This window comes from Sinocyclocheilus rhinocerous, unplaced genomic scaffold (assembly GCF_001515625.1).
Source record: "Sinocyclocheilus rhinocerous isolate Xijiao unplaced genomic scaffold, SAMN03320098_v1.1 scaffold604, whole genome shotgun sequence".
Classification (NCBI taxonomy): Eukaryota; Metazoa; Chordata; class Actinopteri; order Cypriniformes; family Cyprinidae; genus Sinocyclocheilus; species Sinocyclocheilus rhinocerous.
Genome location: NW_015658518.1, coordinates 434,162 through 454,254, shown reverse-complemented (window position 1 = coordinate 454,254; position 20,093 = coordinate 434,162). Strand labels below are relative to the sequence as shown.

General features: G+C 34.4%; 1 protein-coding gene across 1 annotated transcript in view; it reads right to left on the bottom strand.

Annotated features, from left to right (window-relative positions):
* Positions 1-871: 871 nt before the first annotated feature.
* Positions 872-20,093, bottom strand: part of LOC107722452 (protein arginine N-methyltransferase 8-B-like) — a 24,326-nt gene continuing 5,104 nt past the window's right edge. The window contains exons 2-8 of the mRNA XM_016530808.1: positions 18,216-18,455; positions 15,137-15,292; positions 10,803-10,866; positions 8,055-8,170; positions 4,049-4,199; positions 2,190-2,311; positions 872-1,493 (exon numbers count right to left, since the gene is read on the bottom strand). Coding sequence (XP_016386294.1) covers positions 1,410-1,493; positions 2,190-2,311; positions 4,049-4,199; positions 8,055-8,170; positions 10,803-10,866; positions 15,137-15,292; positions 18,216-18,455 — 933 coding nt within the window. The 3' untranslated portion in view covers positions 872-1,409. The remainder of the gene's footprint in view (positions 1,494-2,189; positions 2,312-4,048; positions 4,200-8,054; positions 8,171-10,802; positions 10,867-15,136; positions 15,293-18,215; positions 18,456-20,093) is intronic.

Here is a 20,093-nt window from a genome sequence, read left to right as displayed (position 1 = left end):
GCATTTCACATGCCATCTGTATTTTGATATGTATCATGTGCTGGTTCTCTTTTTCTATTTTCATCTCTGTGCTCAGTTAGCAGATGTAAGTTGAAATGTAATTCCACACACCTAGAATCATAAATAATACTAACACGACATACTGCAGTCTCATAAAGTTACTAGAAAAACAAAAGTACAATTTTACCACATCAGTGTATTGCAATCAGTCTTTTTGTCTTGTAATTTCCATTATTAGCATCTGATTTGTTTTCCTCTGATAATCATAGGCAAGAAACTTTTTTTGTTTGGTTTAGAACTGTTATCGATGCCCCAAATCTTAAATTTTATAATTGATGCACTGTTCTCAGGAAATGGGTGTCCACACGATGTACTATATATCATTAATAGCATGCAGAACCTAATGATTTTATATTATAAAATTAAATTTGGTGTGTAATTCACAGACCTTTTAAAATAAAACATAAATTATATTTTTTAAAAGTTTAGTTTTTATTGCAGTATGAAACTGCCATGCAATTTGATTCCAATTTGGATGTCTCCATTCATCACAATATAATATAATATAATATAATATAATATAATAGCTAAATTTAGCTTTTATTGAAATTCAAATATTCTTTTATGGTCTATGTATAATTACTCAGTTAAAAAAATGCTGATTATGCCATGACATTTAAACATAATTGATCTTTTTGGTAAAACATTGTGGTGAAAAAAAAAAATTTCTTATAGACTTCATCAATATTTAGTTGTATTTGCCAACCTTGTAGGTGCAAAAAAAAAACATTATTAAAGCTTTACAGGAAAAAAAATATTGTTCTTAGCATTGGCCAATGATATTTAAGTAAGCAATGGATTATTTCTGGATTTTGTTAAAACCTGATTTAAATTATGAGATCACTTACTTTACTGCACTGAAATTGTTAAAGTCCAGCAATTGAATTATTACTATGTAAGTGGAGTTATTCTCGTAATATGATAATATGTTAAATTTAGATATTTTTAATGCCTGGGACTTGGAAGCACAACCTTCAATATTAAATATCTTATCTCACACTCCTAATGTAAAAGCAAAATCACCATAAACTAACACTTAACATTCATAAGAGCATGACATTCTTTTGTTTGCAGTGGGGTGTAGTCATAGTTGGCCCCTGAACAGTCGGAGAGATGGCGTACTAGTGCAGGCTAGAGTCGGCGAAGGCAAGGCTGCTATTGCTAGAAGTGCCACTCCGCTCCAAAAACGTTGGCAAGACTCCCAGAGATAACAACTTCTGTGCTGGTCTTTCTCTCTGTCTCTGTCTCTGTCTCTTCCCAGCAGCAGGGCTGTAGCTGTGATCCGGAGCGGCCCCTGCCTCTGCTTCTCTGAGTACTGTCACAAACCGTCTCTCGCCACTGCTGGATACTTAGCGCATCTTATAGTCATGAGCGATAGCGGCCTCACATAGCTGACCTTTAAAATCCAGCTCAAAGGTAAAGTCCAGATCACGCTGGATAGATAAACAAGAAAGTTAAATTGCATTTTAATTATAAGAAAAAAATACATAAGAAAGTTGCATTGAATTATACAGTACCATTCAAAAGTTTGGGGGAATTATTATAATTTATTAATTTTTTTCAAAAGAAGGTAATACTTTTATTCTGTGTGGATGCATTTACAAGACTTTTATAACATTACAGCAACATTTTATTTTAGAAAAAAAAAAATCACAGATTTCCACAAAAATATTAAGCAGCACAAATGCGTTCAACAATAATAATAAAAAATTAAAAAAAACTTCTTGAGCATCAAATCAGCATATTCGAATGATTTCTGGAGGATCATGTAACACTGAAGACAGCAGTAATGATGCTGAAAAGTCAGCTTTGCCATCACAGATATAAATTACATTTTAAAACATATTCAAATAGAACATAGTTATGTTATTACTTAATAATATTTCACAATATATTTTTATCAACTAAATCCAGCCTTGGTGAGTGTAAGAAACTTGTTTCCAAAACATTAGAAAATCTTATTGACCCAAAACATTTGAATGGCAGTGTATATATATTTTGAAAATATGGAAAGCATATTTTTGGCTATACTTATATTACTAACTGACTATTTAAAATAAAATAAAATAAAATGGGTCTTGAAAGCATATTTGACTTTTTTTATTTTTATTAATTAGGTGAGTTCTTACTGCGTTCTTCTCGTTTGGCTTCATGCTGACAGTTCCGACTATCTCCTCTCCTCTTTTCACAGTCAAATATTCCTCCAGATAAAACACTGTCTGCTTCCAGTGTGTGTACGGGGCATCTGGTGCTACGGTAGAGAAAATATATACAATAAAATATTAAATATATAACACGTTGTAACGCTGCTCTCTGAAACACTTGATTCTGATTGATCAGTTGTTGGATTCTGACGTCAAATATAATGGCCTCTACTGACCACTCCATGCTCCATAGCCTATATATAATTTAAACTTCAATATCTAAATCTATATTTCATGTCAAAGTATATAATTATTTCAGAAGCAGCCATGCAATAAGAAGAATGAACTACAGTGAGCTGATCAGTATTACAGGGCCATGATCATCCTGTCTGTGTGTGTGTGTGTTTTTCAAATAGACATAAAATACAACAGTGAATCTTATACTAATGCTGACAAATTCACTTCACAAATTCCGATTTTAAAGCCTTGCCAGACATAAACCTCTCGAAGCCTGTATTTCTTTCAAGACCGCTGCCAAAAAAGATGCAAACGCTATGTGTGTGATTTAGAGAGAAAATAAGGACCCGAAGTCTGTGTCTGAGCGTTAGTTTTCTTGCCAAACAAAAGATCACTTGAGCTTCCACCCATGAGGAAACGCCTGTGCTGACTGAGCAATAAACTGAACCTCAAAGATCAATAGAAGTTAACAGAGCCCTCAGATCACTGTCTGGGAATCACAAAACACCTTACAACACTGCAACTCAACATCAGGAGTCAGGTGCTCTCTTGACTATACAATACATCAAGAGAGGATAAGAAGAAAAGTCAAAACCACAGCAGTCAATCTGCTTGAGTCACATCCTTTTAGAAGCACAAATCTGTCTCAATAGTGAAATAGAGAAATAAAAAGCGACATAACCAACAGAGGGCGCTACTCGCCACTGTGTTGTCATTGGCCTTGCTGTACTAGGTTTTCTGTTGTAAACCGGATTAAACTAAACAAGAACAAGAGCACCGTCGTTGTGTTAGCTTAAAGTGCCCCTATTATGGATTTTTGAAAATTACCTTTCATGCAGTGTGTAATACAGCTGCAGTGAATGGAAACATCCTGCAAAGTTTTAAGTAACGCTGTACACAAAGCAGCACTGCGCTCACAAACACTGCTTTATCAGGCATTACAGGCATGATGAAATGAACATATGAGACCAATCGACCAATCACCGCAGATTAGCGTCACGCAAAGGAGGGGTTTGGAAAAATTAATCGTTGAGCGAATCATTTGGGAGTCGTTGAGCAAGTAAGGTCAAAATAAATGCATATTATAAGACAATGAAAGTGTTTTTTGACCTTGCATGCATGTCAACCTGTTGTTGGGGACTCCCAAAACCAAAATATGAACCTTTCATAACCCATAATAAGGGCACTTTAAGGTACATAACACATATAAACTCTAATCGTTAATATTAACATGATGTGGCTTGGTAATCTTCTAGAATGTAAAGTCAAGAAGCTTAAAATTATTCATTAATGAATCTTTGTTATTTTGTTATCCCAGAGCCGTTGAGGAAACACTTCATTGTAGGACTTGCAGGCTTATGCTTTTCATAGACTTTATATACTACTAACACTTTATAGTAACTTTAATATCATTATATGTTTATGCATCAAAACATGTAGCTGGTTTTCATTTAAGAAATCGGTTTACTTTATTCTTGTTGTCTATTTTGGTTTAATTCAATGCCTTTGGAAGTGCTGTGTCAAAACTGAGCCACTAGAGGGCAGACATCAACCACAAAGTACTGTGATCCAAGATGCAGAACATAGAGAAGTATAAAACAGGACACCTGTGGAGAAGCCAGTCTTTTTATGACACTTGGTGAATTCGATATTGAAGTAGGTGACCAGAGCGTGGACATAATCGTTCCTCTGGATCTGCAGACAGAAGGAGGAGGTGAAGGACAGTTCCTCTGGCTTCACTGTGTAGATGTCCACTTCCTGAGAAAAGATGAGGAAAGCTTAAAGTTGCTATGTCATGGCCTAAGGAACTTAATGGCATTCTCAGCTGGGTTTCTTTCAAAGGAATATTTTAGCCAAAAATGAAAAATGGCTGAAAATGTACTCACCCTCAGGTCATCCAAAATGTAAATTAGTTTTTAAGAAAAGAAAAAAATATATCATTAAGGCATTTTAACTTTAAACCATTGCTTCTAGCCAAAATATGAATTTTCCTCTAGTGGAAACGTCCATCCTCTGTTGTCCTCTCACATCAAAATCCACTGGTATATTTGTTTAAAACTGTGTTGTTTTCGCTTGTAAATGGTGCTTGATCTGTGCATATTTCTCTCCTGATTCAGACAAGATGACTTTATCTTGAGAAAGCAATATTATGAATAGAGGACTCATATTTTAGCTGGAAATGATGGTTTGAAGTTAAAAAATTGTGGATTCATTGTAGATTTGAGTAAAACGCAGCCTAATTTTCATTTTGGGGCGAACTAACCCTCAAGTTGGTTTGCCAACCACCATAAAATGCAAAAGAAGCAGCAGAAGAACATAGGTATTTGCATACCTCTGTGCAGCAGTTTGGACTCTCATTCTGACGGCACCCATTCACTGCAGAGCATCCATTGGTGAACAAGTGATGTAAAGCTAAATTCTTCCATATCTGTTCCAATGGTGAATCAACTCATCTCCATCTTGGATGACCTGACAGTAGGTAGGTTTTAAAAAAAATAATAATAATTTTCCATCTTGCATGTAACGTCTGATAAAGCAGCGTTTGTTCATTTTGAGATCTTTGACTCTTGATTGCCGACTTTAGTATCTTCTGAACACAGTGTGTGACATTGGAGGAGATGTGAAAATATTGGGGTCTTGAGATAAACCTGAAAAGCAGGAGACTTCTCCATTTAATCTCAATGTTGTCCAGGTGCAACATGAAATATTAAAGAGATCTCTTTAGTAATTTCTCTTTACTGTGGGAGAGAGTAAAAAAGTTCAGCATCAAGCTTGATCTCTATCTCTTCTTCTGAAATGTCATACTGTACTGCTAGCATTTCAATAGTCATGTTAGGATGTTATCACTGCTCTTGGATCAGTACATTCAGACAGCTGTTTCAGACTCCATCATTTCCCGACAGTAAACTGAGCCCTGCCTCCACCACTGATATATTTACCTGAAAAACAACAGGAAACTGTTAAGTGTAAACCTTTCTCTCTTTCTCTGTGGTTTTATATTCCTCTCACTCTCACTTTCCATTAGACTTCAAGTCTCCCATTTGTAAACGTGTCCGATCTACTTTAGATTAAGTTATAAAGCTCAAAGTTTGAAATGGAGCATTAATCACTATATCAAACAAACCAACAGTGTGTGCGTCACACTTCCATTCACCACTTAATTTACTGTAAGTGCCTTCATCCATTATGTCCCAGCTCTGCTTCATTTGGCAGATCTGATCTTTAAAATAAGTTACTTTATTGAAACTTTAAAGAAAGACTGGAGTAGAATAGGCTGAAATATCACGATATAATTTCCTCTAAGGTCAGTTCAGGACACGCTTCAATCAGTAGAAAAAGGAATGACTCCAAATGGTATTTGGCCAATTAAATGGCACCTAAAATGCATGAATGTCATTGCATTATATTTAAAATATATTTTATTTTAAAGTAAGATAGCAAAAGTAAGATATAGCAAATATATATTATTAATTGAATATTAATTATAATGTAGTGATGTCAAAATTCACTTGTAGCATTTAAAATGTTTGATTTTACTTTTGCATTGTAATGTTTTCACATTATAACATGAAAATAATATTCAGATTTTCAATACTGGTGCATCCTTAGTTAAAGTTAACTAGAAAAATTGCTAATTAGTTTTGAGACAAGGCTATCATTATTTGATTGTAGATTATGGTTTGATATTATGTTATTTAATGCAATACAAATTATATATTAAGTAGCTTAAAAAAGGTCCACTATATGTGCTTATCTATATTTGTACAGACAATGATTGACATACGCAACATTCTTAAATTACTTTATTTAGTCCTCTACATATAAAAAATTGTACTCTGACTTACATCAACGTTTTAAATTGGATTAGTTGTGACAGAGCTGCTAAATTTATATCTGTAAAAAGCTGAAAAAGCCTTTTGTTTCAAATATATTTTTTCATATTATCTTTCAGCAGTTAAAATGAGAGGTGTGCAGATGCATTTCACAGTCCATCTGTGGAGCCATAAACTTCCCAGGCTTGATGAATCCGATTCAACCAATAATCATCTCATCAGCACCTTCTCCAGTGGTTTATGATGAAATGAAATTGCATTTCAACGGATCATTAATTTCACGTCTTTTGGACAGAAGGAATGCAACACCCGCTGAGTACAACGACAGAGCTTGAAAGATCAAAGACAATTTTTAATATAACTCCGACTGGATTCGTCTGAAAGAAGAAAGTCATATACACCTAGGATGCCTCGGGGGTGAGTAAAACGCAGCCTAATTTTCATTTTGGGGCGAACTAACCCTCAAGTTGGTTTGCCAACCACCATAAAATGCAAAAGAAGCAGCAGAAGAACATAGGTATTTGCATACCTCTGTGCAGCAAATAGCAAGAGTTTGGGGGCGTGGCCACTGTAGCAGGCTGAGCCAGAGAGTGTTTAGTAGGTGTGGAAAAAGAATTTATTGAAATTAGTCTACTTTTACCTTTTCAGACATGCCTTCACTTTTATAGAGCTGAGGAGCTGTATTTGAGTTGGTGGAAGCGTGACGCATAAAAGGGGCAATCAATGTTTGTTTGAAAACATACTTTACTTCACCTAGGTGACACTAGTAGCGCAGAAACTGCCTACCCTAGATTTTAAAAAAGTGCAACTGTTTTCAACACTGATAATAGTAAGAAATGTTTCTTAAACAGCAAATCATATAATGATTGTAAGATGATCATGTGTCACTGAAGACTGTAGTAATGGCTGCTAAAAAAATTCAGTTTCAAGTTTCAAAGTAAACCATTAATACCATTTGTAAATGAATATAATGTTTTTCATTTCATATATTATAATGTAGTGATGTCAAAATTCACTTGTACTTTACAAATTCCTTTATTAAGACTGCTACATATCTAATTATTTTCCAGCTCTGATTTGCATCGAAGTTTTAAATTGGATTAGTTGTGACAGAGCTGCTAAATTTATATCTGTAAAAAGCTGAAAAAGCCTTTTGTTTCAAATATATTTTTTCATATTATCTTTCAGCAGTTAAAATGAGAGGTGTGCAGATGCATTTCACAGTCCATCTGTGGAGCCATAAACTTTCCAGGCTTGATGAATCCGATTCAACCAATAATCATCTCATCAGCACCTTCTCCAGTGGTTTATGATGAAATGAAATTGCATTTCAACGGATCATTATGTAACTGTCACACTGAGTGATACAGCTAATGATCAGTTACATACTAATGCTGCTGTATTCTCTGTGGATCTCACTTGAGCTTCTCATCTAGCACACATGCGGTGAGAAACACGCGCATACAATACTTTCAAAATATGTTGAAATTAAAAAGTTATTTTAAATTGTAATAATATAATATTTCACAGTATTATTGCCTTGGTTTTATTTATTTATTTATTTTTTGGTTTGTTTTCCAGCAGAAATATCTAAAAATCTTTTAAAGAAGATACATTTACTTGAGAAGCACCATAGCATAAGTTCTTAAGGCTTGCCTTCATAGATTTGATCTTGAATATAAAATATTTTGTCTCACGACCTTGACAGATATTTTGTTTTTAAATTTGTTATGCTTTAAACAGTAAAACAAAACAAAACAGTGAAGACAAAAAGGCTGACCTTGATCAGGCAGGCGTTGGATACCACTTGTTTTGAGTCCACGATGTCCACCAGTGGTTCTTTCATAGCTACGTTCCTGATGCAGGTCATGTCAAAACCATAAACGTTCTCCCACCCTGCATAAAATCATTTGATTTTTGATAAACAGCATAACTAAGGCCCAAAAAATACTCTACAAGTATGTAAAAATAAGCACTTGATTACATCTCAAAATGTATTCGAATCCACATGTATAGCAAATGATATATGCATTGTAGAAGGCATTAGCATAAGCTGTCCTATGGTCAGTTTTCTCTGTAAGAAAATCTGTAAAAGTTAAATCTCATTAGATCTAACCAAATTAGATCTTACATATTTCTAACTTTTCATCTACCATGCATTCAAATAAACATCACTTTTGCGTCTACGTTTTTAAGCATCTGGACCCCAAATTTGTAATTTATTTTTATGTTTATTTATTATTATTATTATTATTTATTGATTTATTAATTTCCGTTTTTGAAGGAAATTACTACTACTTTTCAGCAAGGATGCAATAAATTGATCAAAAGTGACAGTAAAGACTTTAACACCTTAGACTTAAAAAAAATTTCTTTCAAATAAATGCCATTCTTTTGACCTTTCTTTTCAATAAATAATGCTGAAAAAAACATATTAAAGCTTTTATAATGCTGGTTGAGGTAGGCCCTATTTTAACATTATAGGATATACTTCAGAATGCACAGAAACAGCTAAGGGTGTAAGATGCTGTATTTAAATATTTGCGAGATACAGATCTGATTAGAAGGATTTTTTGTGGGATTTTTGTTTGTTTGTTTTTTTCCTCTCCCATTCCTCCATCTGAACTTCACATTCCATCCCCATCTAAGTGGTAGAAATGCACCTTAAGTTGGTTTGCCAACCACCATAAAATGCAAAAGAAGCAGCAGAAGAACATAGGTATTTGCATACCTCTGTGCAGCCAATAGCAAGAGTTTGGGGGCGTGGCCACTGTAGCAGGCTGAGCCAGAGAGTGTTTAGTAGGTGTGGAAAAAGAATTTATTGAAATTAGTCTACTTTTACCTTTTGAGACATGCCTTCGCTTTTATAGAGCTGAGGAACTGTATTTGAGTTGGTGGAAGCGTGACGCATAAAAGGGGCAATCAGTGTTTGTTTGAAAACATACTTTATTTTTGTAGTTCTGCTAGGTGACACTAGAAGCGCAGAAACTGCCTACCCTAGATTTTAAAAAAGTGCAACTGTTTTCAACACTGATAATAGTAAGACATTTTTCTTAAACAGCAAATCATATAATGATTGTAAGATGATCATGTGTCACTGAAGACTGAAAAAAATTCAGTTTCAAGTTTCAAAATATGTTGAAATTAAAAAGTTATTTTAAATTGTAATAATATAATATTTCACAGTATTATTGCCTTACATTTACTTGAGAAGCACCATAGCATTTTATGACTACGAATAATCACACTGTGCACACTGTACACAGTATTTTGTCTTGTTTTCCAGTAAAAACCAGCACTTTAATTACTAAGTAAATCTATTTTGTTTTAGGGTCAGGAAGAGTTTTTATTTATTTATTGAAATAAATTAATACTTTTATTCAGCAAGGATGCATTAAATGGGTCACAATTGACACTAAAGACTTTACATTGTCACAAAAAAATAATATTTTAAATAAATGATGTTCTTTTAAACATTCTGTTCATCAAATATTAAGGTATCAAATTTCCACAAAATATTAAGCAGCACAACTGTTTTCAACATTGAAAATTGTAAGAAATTATTCTTGATAACCGAATCAGCATATTAGAATGATTTCTGAGGAATGATGTGACTCTGAAGATTGGAGTAATGATGCTGAAAACTCAGCTTTGCCATCACAGGAATAAATGATCATTTTAAATGTATTAAAATAGACAACAGTAATATTTCAAAATAGTACTGTTTCTATTGTATTTTTGCCATGATAAGCATAAAAGACTTCTTTCAAAAACATAAAAAAAAAAAAAATGACCCCAAACTTTTGAAAACGAGACAAAAATACATATTAATGTCTTTTTTGGGAGGACAGTGTCCTTGATAATCATTTTATCATTTATATTTATTATAAATCATACTGAACATTTACAGTCTTTATTCCACATTTTCATCTCTACTGCGTCACTTGTGGACACGCCGCCACACGCTCGCGTCATGATACTGTCGTGAACGTACGTCCAAAGTGACGCCGTAGAGACGAAAATGCAGAATAAAGTCGTTATTTTTGTTCTCTTTGCGCAAAAAAGTATTCTCGTAGCTTCGTAACTTTACAGTTGAACCACTGATGTCACACGGACTACTTTGTCGATCATCTTGGTACTTTTCTGGACCTTGAACGTGGTAGTTACCTTGCTGTCTATGGGAGGGTCAGAGAGCCCTCATATTTCATCAAAAATATCTTAAACTGTGTTCCGAAGATGAACGAAGGTCTTACGGGTTTGGAACAACACGAGGGTGAGTAATTAATGACAGAATTTTCATTTTTGGGTGAACTAACCCTTTACATTCTCTCTTAATATTCAGACACTGCAGAGGTTTTAAATGATGCATATTTAGGAGGCTGAATTGAAGAACACTTGACAACCACTCTTTATCCTGTCGATGTCTCATCCTATTTGTCATTCTGTTTTTCTCACACACCCACACAAGCAAGCTAACTACACAGCAAAACATACTTATACAATATCTACACACATTATATCTGCTTACCACTGTCCAGGTGATTGGCCTTGATGATTTTCTCAGAGTATTCTGATATACTTGAGCATTCAATCTGAGGAAGGGGAAAAAAACAGAACAATGTGAAGATTTAAACTTTTATAGTTTGTTGATTCTCTTATAGCTGGTAGACCTCTTATTACCCTCTTATTTCAGACAAGACTGAAACTGATTATTCCAATTAGTGTGATTTGAATCCTTGATGAAAAAAATAATTTATATGAAGAAAAAAAAATTGTACAGGCCCCAAACTTTTGAATCTTGTTATTGATGGCTTACACAAACGGTGTCCTTCCCCTTTACAGTCTCTCAACATTGAGAGCTTATGATTCTTGCAACTTGCAGTCCTGCCCATTAGACATATTCCTCTGATCAGCCTCCAGCCACACAAAGAGCCCCATTTAGCATTCACAAACAGTCCAGATTCCTGTCCCGTTGTCAGACAGAAATATACGTAAACGAGCACACAGAGTAACGGGGCTGTCAGTGGCCCGAGGCTAAAGGGAAGAGGAGAGATTCAGTAGGAACCCGTCAGCTGTATAAGTGAGAGGCTGATTTCAGACAGCACAGATCCCTCTGCCTCATGACGTCCCTTGTGTTTTCCCAGCCATCGTTAGTGTCCATAGCCATCGCCGTCAACTCCAGTGGAGCACACAGAGTCAGTCAGCTTCGCTTCAACTGACAAACAATCAGAACCTACATGGCAGGCCCACCTGTTTCTGGAAAAGCTTCACGTACTGCAGTGGGTCAGCATTGAGTTTAAAAGTAATCAGAGAAGCCCATAACACAGTCAGCACATTTCCACTCTCAGAAGAAAAGCGCTTGATGTACATGATCAAGGCGAGAGGAAAGTGCCTGGGCCTGAGCTGCGGTAAACAGTGATCAAGGGCAAAATTTTGCAAACAAGACAACATTAAACATGACGATTTTATCTCTTTCTTTCATTTACAGTTTGAGGTATTTGGTGAAAATATCCATTTTAGTATAGCTCAACAGCTACTTTGTTCATTCACAAATATTTTGCTAAGCATTAATGGACTTTTCCTGGTTCAATACATGTCATTCAAGAAAATAATTTGACTTTTGCTTCAGTTTGTAAAACTGTTCACAGTAATGCACTTACAATGGAAGTCTATGAGTCTTTGTACCAGCATAAATGTTCAAATAGATACTGTTTAAAAATTACAGCCATGAGATTGCAGAATTATATGTTAACATGTACTCAAATTGATTTTTGATGTTCATTTCATTTAAACAATTTAGTGTGATTTGACACCATTTTCATTGAGCACAATTGTATTAGGTTTCTGGTTCAAACTTAAAAACAGTTACCATTTGGCTTAACTCTGTGTTTTCATTTTGAAAGAACATGTTTCGATCAAGTAGCTCAATCAAAAAGGTAACTTACTGTGCTAATTTCCACTCGTGTCATGACAAATGTAAGAAAATAAACTAAGTTTTGCATGGTATGTGTAGGACATAACAAAAGGACTGTTTCCAATGAAAAAAATTATGCTGGTAACACATAACCATGAGTTTATCCACCTAAAACAGCAATTAAAAACTGCTAAAAAGAGAATTTAGACAACTTTTTGTACAGATAAGTAATATAGTCACAAAATTATAAGTATTAAATTACACTTCTCGTGTAAATGCATTACTTTAAACTTTTTTTGCAAACTAAGGAATGAGTCAAAATTAATTTGATAATTGACCACGTTATAGGTGCAAGTTACATGTGAAAGCAAATAATTATCTAGTTTTAAACATCATGAACATCCAAAAAGTCATGAGCTATTAGTAGGCCATGAATGTTTTACATTTCCATTTATGAATTTGGCAGACGCTGTTACCTGAAGCAGGTTATATTGCATTTTATGCTATACATTTTATAAGTTTATATATCCCCTGGGAGTTAAAACCCATGATTTTGGCTTTGCTAACACCATGCTCTATTTTTACAGAAGTTATGCAAAATTTATTATTAATTATAAAATAAAATTATGATTAAATACCAGGGTTCCCACTCTAAGACAAATGTCAAATTCCCTGACTTTCACTGACTAAAAAGCTGAATTTCCATGACCTATAATGAACGAAAAAACAGGCCGCTGTTGTGCTGAGCACTGAGACAAAAACCAGCCACAGACAGTGTTTTAAATCTATCCATTTGCAAGCTTTATTTACTTGTTCATAGACGTTTTTAGTACAAAACTAAGTTAAACACACATACACACTATTTAAATTTTTTTTGCTTTTCCCTGTTAAATGCACTTTAATATTTTTCTGTACTATTTTTACATAAATTAATTTATGGTTTTTATGCTTTCAGGGGTTAAACGCTCTGAAGGCTTTTCTGTTTGTCATCAAGTTCATCATTCAGTCTTTTTATTTATTTATTCAGTCTTTTTATTTTATTCACATTGAGTTTTTGCTTTTCTGTCATCTAATTTTAACACCCAGTCTTTGAAGTGGTGATTTTGTAGCCAAAGCTCTTGAAATTTACATTTTCCTGGCCAGTTTGCTTTATGCTGGGTACACACTAAAAGATTTTTAAAATCTTATAAGATCTTCAAAATGTGAGAGACCACAAACATGAGGGGATTGCGTTTTGCTCCTATAGTGTGTGGTGTCCTTACTAGTACCTTTTACGATTTTCTACAGATTTTGTTCTTATAGTGTATGGTTAGAGGTTTATTCTAAAGAGCTACATGGTTTTTGCCTGGCAGACAGTAAAGTGGGTGAAAAAAAATCCAGAAAACTTACAATAAAAGACAGACAAGAACCATATATTCACCTAACTTTTCAATGTGGACGTAAGATATTTCCTGTGAAATGTGCAAGACTTCCAACTCATTAGCCACTATAGGTAAATAATAATAAGAATAACTGCACAGTAAACTGTACAACTATTTCCAGAATATTGTGGCAGAGCATTTTGAGCTGGCAAGCATCACTCAAATTTTCCTCAGAAAATTTAATAATCTAGTTTATATTCTGCATTGCAATTTTGAGCAAGTGGTATTTTTGAGTTTGTGATGAGCTGCACTGTAACATAGACACTGAGGAGAGTTTGCGCTCTCTGGCATTTAAATATGATGAAGCCATTCAGAGAATTGTTCATTATCACAGTGCAACTGGATAAGAGCAGCGAGGTGCAAATCATATCAGCTCAATTACAGCAGAGACTGCGGCTCAGACAGACACCCGCATGCGGCTTAGCTTCCCGAGGTAGTTCGCTCTCCTCTGAAAACTGAGAAAAGCTCTCAGAACATTCTGTCCCAAGAGGTTTCCAGGACACACGAGAGTTTCTCTCTCTGCTCGTACTCTAACTTGGCTTAACAAGCTTTGGCTTTAGTTCTCAAAGCGAAAGTGCAAAACAAGCACCACATGGTTAATGTGGCCTTTCTGACCTTTACTGCTTTTTCCAAAGTCTCTTTCTCAGATTTATCCAAAGAGCCAATTACCACAGCCTCACAATGTAGCGTGTTAGAGCCTGATATATCAGCACGGCCAATAAAGGCTGCCCACTAAGAACCTTCACTAACCACTGGGGAGGAATGCATTGAAGGGGAGAGCTTTGAATGGACAGAACAGGAAAGAGAAATGGAATGAAATTGAAGGTATTGCAAGACAGAAAAACAGAAGTGGCCCCTGAAAAAAAATAAGATTCTATGGTGGTGTTATGGTATAGTGCTGGTATAACATGTAGTCCAGTTGCGTCTTGATTGTGTGTGTGTGTGTGTGTGTGTGTGTGTGTAGCAATAATGATAAGTTGATCATTATTTTCATACTCAAAATCGTTAAAAGATAAATTGTCTTAAAATACTACAGTATTATCTTAAATACTACAGTATTGTCTTAAAATAATACAGTATTTTGTCTGAATACATTGAAAATAAAACAATAAAATATGTAAAAATGGAAAATAAACTTAACTTTTAAACATTTATTGATATTACTATTGACTGTAAATCTGATGTATAAATCACTACATATATAAAACGGACTAATTTGACTTGATTAACTTTAATTGCATTACATTATGATGGCAAATGTAATATAAATGTAAAAACGATGAAATGAGCATGCAAAATTAATTATCTAACATTGGCTGATATATAATGAATACTGAATGATTAATGAGTCATAACATACAAGTGTTCGTAATAATATACTATATCACATGTTATGGCTTTTAAACAGACCATTTTCCTGTTTTGAACTTATATTTATGATCCTTATTATGAAATAAGTAGGTGGTCATATGACATCATATTTCCCTACAAAAGAGGATTATTCGTTTGCACCTTCAACCCTCTTACCCCATACACGTGCTTGGCTCCGGCCTTGGCAGCAAACATGGAGAGGATGCCAGTACCACTCCCCACGTCCAGCACGATTTTGTCCTTGAAGATGTGTTTGTTATGGTACATGGAGTTCCTGTATGTCAACGTCCTCACTTCGTCCTTAAGCATTTCCTGTACATGCATGCACAGATATACACACACACGGTCACATTTTAAGGTCCAATTCTCACTATTAACTAACTATTAACTTTGCCTCAATAAACTCCTAAGTCACTGTTTATTAGTTAAAGCTGCAGTCCATAACTTTTTTTGGTTAAAAATTATCCAAAATCAATATTTGAGCAAGTACATAACCAGCCAGTGTTCAAAACTATCGCCTTACTTTATCCCGATTCACAACGGTTAGCTTATAATAATGTTTTCTAATTTGAGTGGTACGGGTAGGTTTTCGTGGGAAATTCGAGCATGCTGCTGCGACATTACGTCACGTCTATAAACATAAAGATTGAGTCCCGGCTAGTAGGCTATATCGCATGTGAGGATCATGCAGGTGGTGGATCGTTAGCCTTTTCTCACAGCAGCTGGAATAATTACATTTATCATTTTGATGGCAGATTGTAATCCAGAAAGGATTATGTGTTTATGAAACACGTGACTGAAATTAAATTATTTCAGTTTTAAATGTGCATCTGATTACAGATTATTTTAAAGAGAACCAGTTCGAAGGAAAAATAATTTGCTTTTTTGGTTAAAAGAATTTCTTAATATGAAATTCGAATGGTATTACAATTAGAGATTAGACTATACAGAAACTGAAATCAACATGCTAAAACACACTACATACACGTAGTCACGCAACGCTGATGTTGTTAACATTAACAATTTGAGAACAAAGTATAACAATAATAATAATTTGCACGGTTTAATGTGATATGAGCTAATCGATCGTTAAGATTTAATCACCATTGGTAGCACGATTTATTGTAATGCTTTTTTTCCTCAGTTGGTCAGAGCAAAAGTGGCAGACTTGTTACTTACTTGTTCTGATGACAATATCCAGTGAAAATTCTTATTTGGGTCATATTCCAAGACGTAGGCTAGAATCTGTGATTCCTAAGTACAGTAAATATCCACACCGGTGCGGTGACTGACAGCCACACATACTCCTCAAAACATTAGATTCATCCGCGCTGGAGTAAGTAAGTAACTGCATTTGCAGGTTTCAAACAGAGATGGCGACAAAGAGGCAAAACTTACGAACTGCAGCTTTAAGTAGGAAGGGATAGTTCACCCAAAAATGAAAATTGATCGTGGTACTCTCCTGAACGTGCAGCGAAGACTGACACGGAAGAAAATAAATTGTTAAATAAAGTTACTATTTTTGTTTTCTTTGCACACAAAAGTATTCTCGTAGCTTCATAAAATTACGGTTGAACCATTGATGTCACATGGACTATTTTAACAATGTCCTTACTACCTTTCTGGGCCTTGAATGTGTCAGTTGTGTTGCTGTCTATGCAGGGTCAGAAAGCTCTTGGATTTCATCAAAAATATCTTTGTGTTCCGAAAATGAACGAAGGTCTTACGGGTTTGAAACGATATGAGGTTGAGTAATTAATGACAGAATTTTTTATTTTGGGGTTAACTATCCCTTTAAATGTAGGTATGTGGTAGGATTAATGGATCTAAAATACAGCCATGCAGAATACGGCATTAATATGTGCTTTATAAGTACTAATAAACAGCCAATATGCTAGTAATATATATATATATATATATATACACTGTATATACAGTATATATAGTAACTCTGAGTGCCAATTGGAGTAGGTTTTACTAGAAAATACTATTTCAGTTTTCCTACTTCAAAATATTCTGTTTAATTCAATGTTCTACTTCCTGTTTATTTGTAAGTATTTCTTGAGTTGAAATTGTTAAGTAAATCCTACACCAATTCTTTTCAGTGTGTATTAATATGGTAATAACTCATTAGTATGGTGTGTATATATAAAAATACCATGGCATTACTAATACATCATTGCAGCATGGGTTAGCTAGATCTTTTTTGTAAAGGGCATATAAAATGTTGTCTAGGTAGGCAGCTCACTTTGTATTGAAACACACTCAATGAATTATTCAGTCTTCACCCTTGAGCAAAAATGTACCATGGTGATGTTTTTTGGGCATGGACATATTTTGGTATATCTTACTGTACCATTCAGTTTTAAAACACAGCCAACAAATTATTCAGTAGATTTAAACATGTTTAACAATATAAAGCCTTCTGTATCATGTGATACACACATTTCTTAGGCCTCTAAATTATTAACATTTACTATAAATATCATCTTACTGAGACATATTATTAGGAGATATAGAGTGACAACTGATATTTATATGCATTTTATGTACATAGTCTGCTATACTGATTTAAAGATCTCATTGATTTACATATACAGGGTTAATAAAGCAATGCGATTATAAAATCTAATCAATAAAAATTCATCTAGATGACATTCGGGCATTATAAGTGCGTTTAAAAACACCTATTCTAAAAAGCATTATGGTATTGTCTTGTTTTTTTTTGGACATGATTCTTTGAAGTACCATAAAAACATATATTTATTTATTTTGTAGTACCATAAAAACATATATTAATCAGGTAAACATTCACAACCATGGCTATTATTAGCATTACTGTACAAAAACCAAAATAAGACTACTACATGGATCTCTGACACCATTACAGCATGTCTGCTCAGATCTATGCAGCTTTTTAGGTGTTTGCCTCTGTCACATTGAGATGAGGGAAGGGAAAAAGATCTGACCTACATACTAAAAATGAGTCTGAACAAAATTAATCTTGCAGGTCTCGCCTGAACCTCCTGTTCTCCCTGCTCTCTCATCCTATAATTCAATGACACCCCCACCCCGTCTCGCTCCTGCTCCATTTCTCTGCATACTCTGCATTATACATAACTCCCGGCATAAATCAACATGACTGACGTCGATTACCACGAGTACTTATATCCTACATCACACGTCTCAGCATGTCTTTTAAATGCAAGCATCCGCTGCTCTGATGTGCTCATACCTCATGAATGCCGAAGTGGGCGTACGAGTCAAAATAGTAATCCCTGGAGGTCATCTCGTCGGGGTTGAGGAACTTGGCCATCTTTCCTCTGCCGGGGCAGCTGGGTAAGCTGGCTGAGTGAGGGGTGTGAGGTCCGTGGGATGGGTGTGTGGGCCTCTGGGCATGATGGACTGATGACACTGGTTTGGGCAGAGGAGATGGCTGGACCGACTGGGATGGGGCGGCACTCAGGGGCTGTTGCTAAAAAGGGAAAAAGAGAGGTTCAACAGGTGAATCTGACAAAGAAATGCTAATTTATTTACCCCAAAATAAACAAAAAAGAAATTATCGGTGTGGTAATTAATACAAAAAAATAAATGGTGGTAAAAATAATTACAGCTATACAGTAGCACTAAAAAATATTGTGACACTTAAACCATTCATAAAAATGTTTTAATGTCTAACAAAGTAGCGAACTAATGACACCTATAATGCAATACATGCATACATACATGATACATAAATAAATAATACAAATAAAAAAAGTGAATTTATTATGGAAGCCTTTTTCTACCATGGAATAAAAAAAACATAAAGGTAATTGGTAACACTTTACAATAAGGTTCCATTAGTTAATGTTAGTTAATGTATTAACTAACATGAACAAACAATGAACAATACATTTATTACAGTATTTATTAATCTTTGTTAATGTTAGTTAATGAAAATACAGTTGTTCATAGTTAGTTCATGTTAATTCACAGCGCATTAACTAATGTTAACAAGCACAACTTTTGATTTTAATAATGCAGTAGTAAATGTTGAAATTAACATTAACTAAGATTAATAAATGCTGTAGAAGTATTGTTCATGCTTAGTTCATGTTAACTAAAGTAGTTAACTAATGTTAACTAATGAACCTTATTGTAAAGTGTTACCAGGTAATTGTGTGATAAAAGGTCAGAATTGCAAGTTATAAACTCAACATTTTTTTTTTTTATTTCATGGCAGACATAAAAAACAGCTGTGTGATGTAAACTCAGAATTGTGAGGGAAAAGTTATTAGAATTCTGAGTTTTTTTCTCAGAATTTTGAGTTTATATGAAACTAAGAAAAGGTCTAAAAAAATTTGAATATGCCGTTAGGTTTGACATGTTTCTAATGCAATAACATTCAGATTTTTAAGTGTCCAAATGTTTCTTAGAGTGACTGTATTATTTAAATGTAATGTATTTATAGATTATTTATTATATTACAGAACATATTTTTGTTGTATTGTTATTTTTTAATTGACTATTTTATTTATTTATAAATAAAAAGTCATTTTAATGACCTGGACTGTTGTTAATGATATCACCCAAACTGTGAAAGATTAATGTGGTACATGATCCTTCAAAAAGAAAAATAGTGACACTATATTCAGTGCTGTTTAAAAACATCATGTCAGGAAAGCCTTCCCAAAATGTCTAGCAATTCCAAGACCTGGCAGAGGCAGTTTGTGCCCTACGAGCAAAGGGAGCACAGGACAGTTAGACTGGCGTGGAAATGACTTAAGACAAGGATTACATATGGTGAGCCTCTCGGACTCTGATTAGCACATCTACATCCTGCAGAGAAGCTTGGCTATTCTTCTACCTCGCAGAGAAAATACTAATGAACAATTATCCCACACTGTAGACAACAAATGAGTATGAAAGTGCCATTAGCCACTAAAAGCTTTGACAAATACAGATTTTCTTAAAAAAATAAATAATAATAATATGCATATGCATATATATGTGTATATACATATACAGTATATATATATATATATATATATATATATGTGTGTGTGTGTGCATGTGTGTGTTAGTGTGTGTGTGTGTGTGTGTGAGAGTGTGTGTGTGTGTGTGTGTGTGA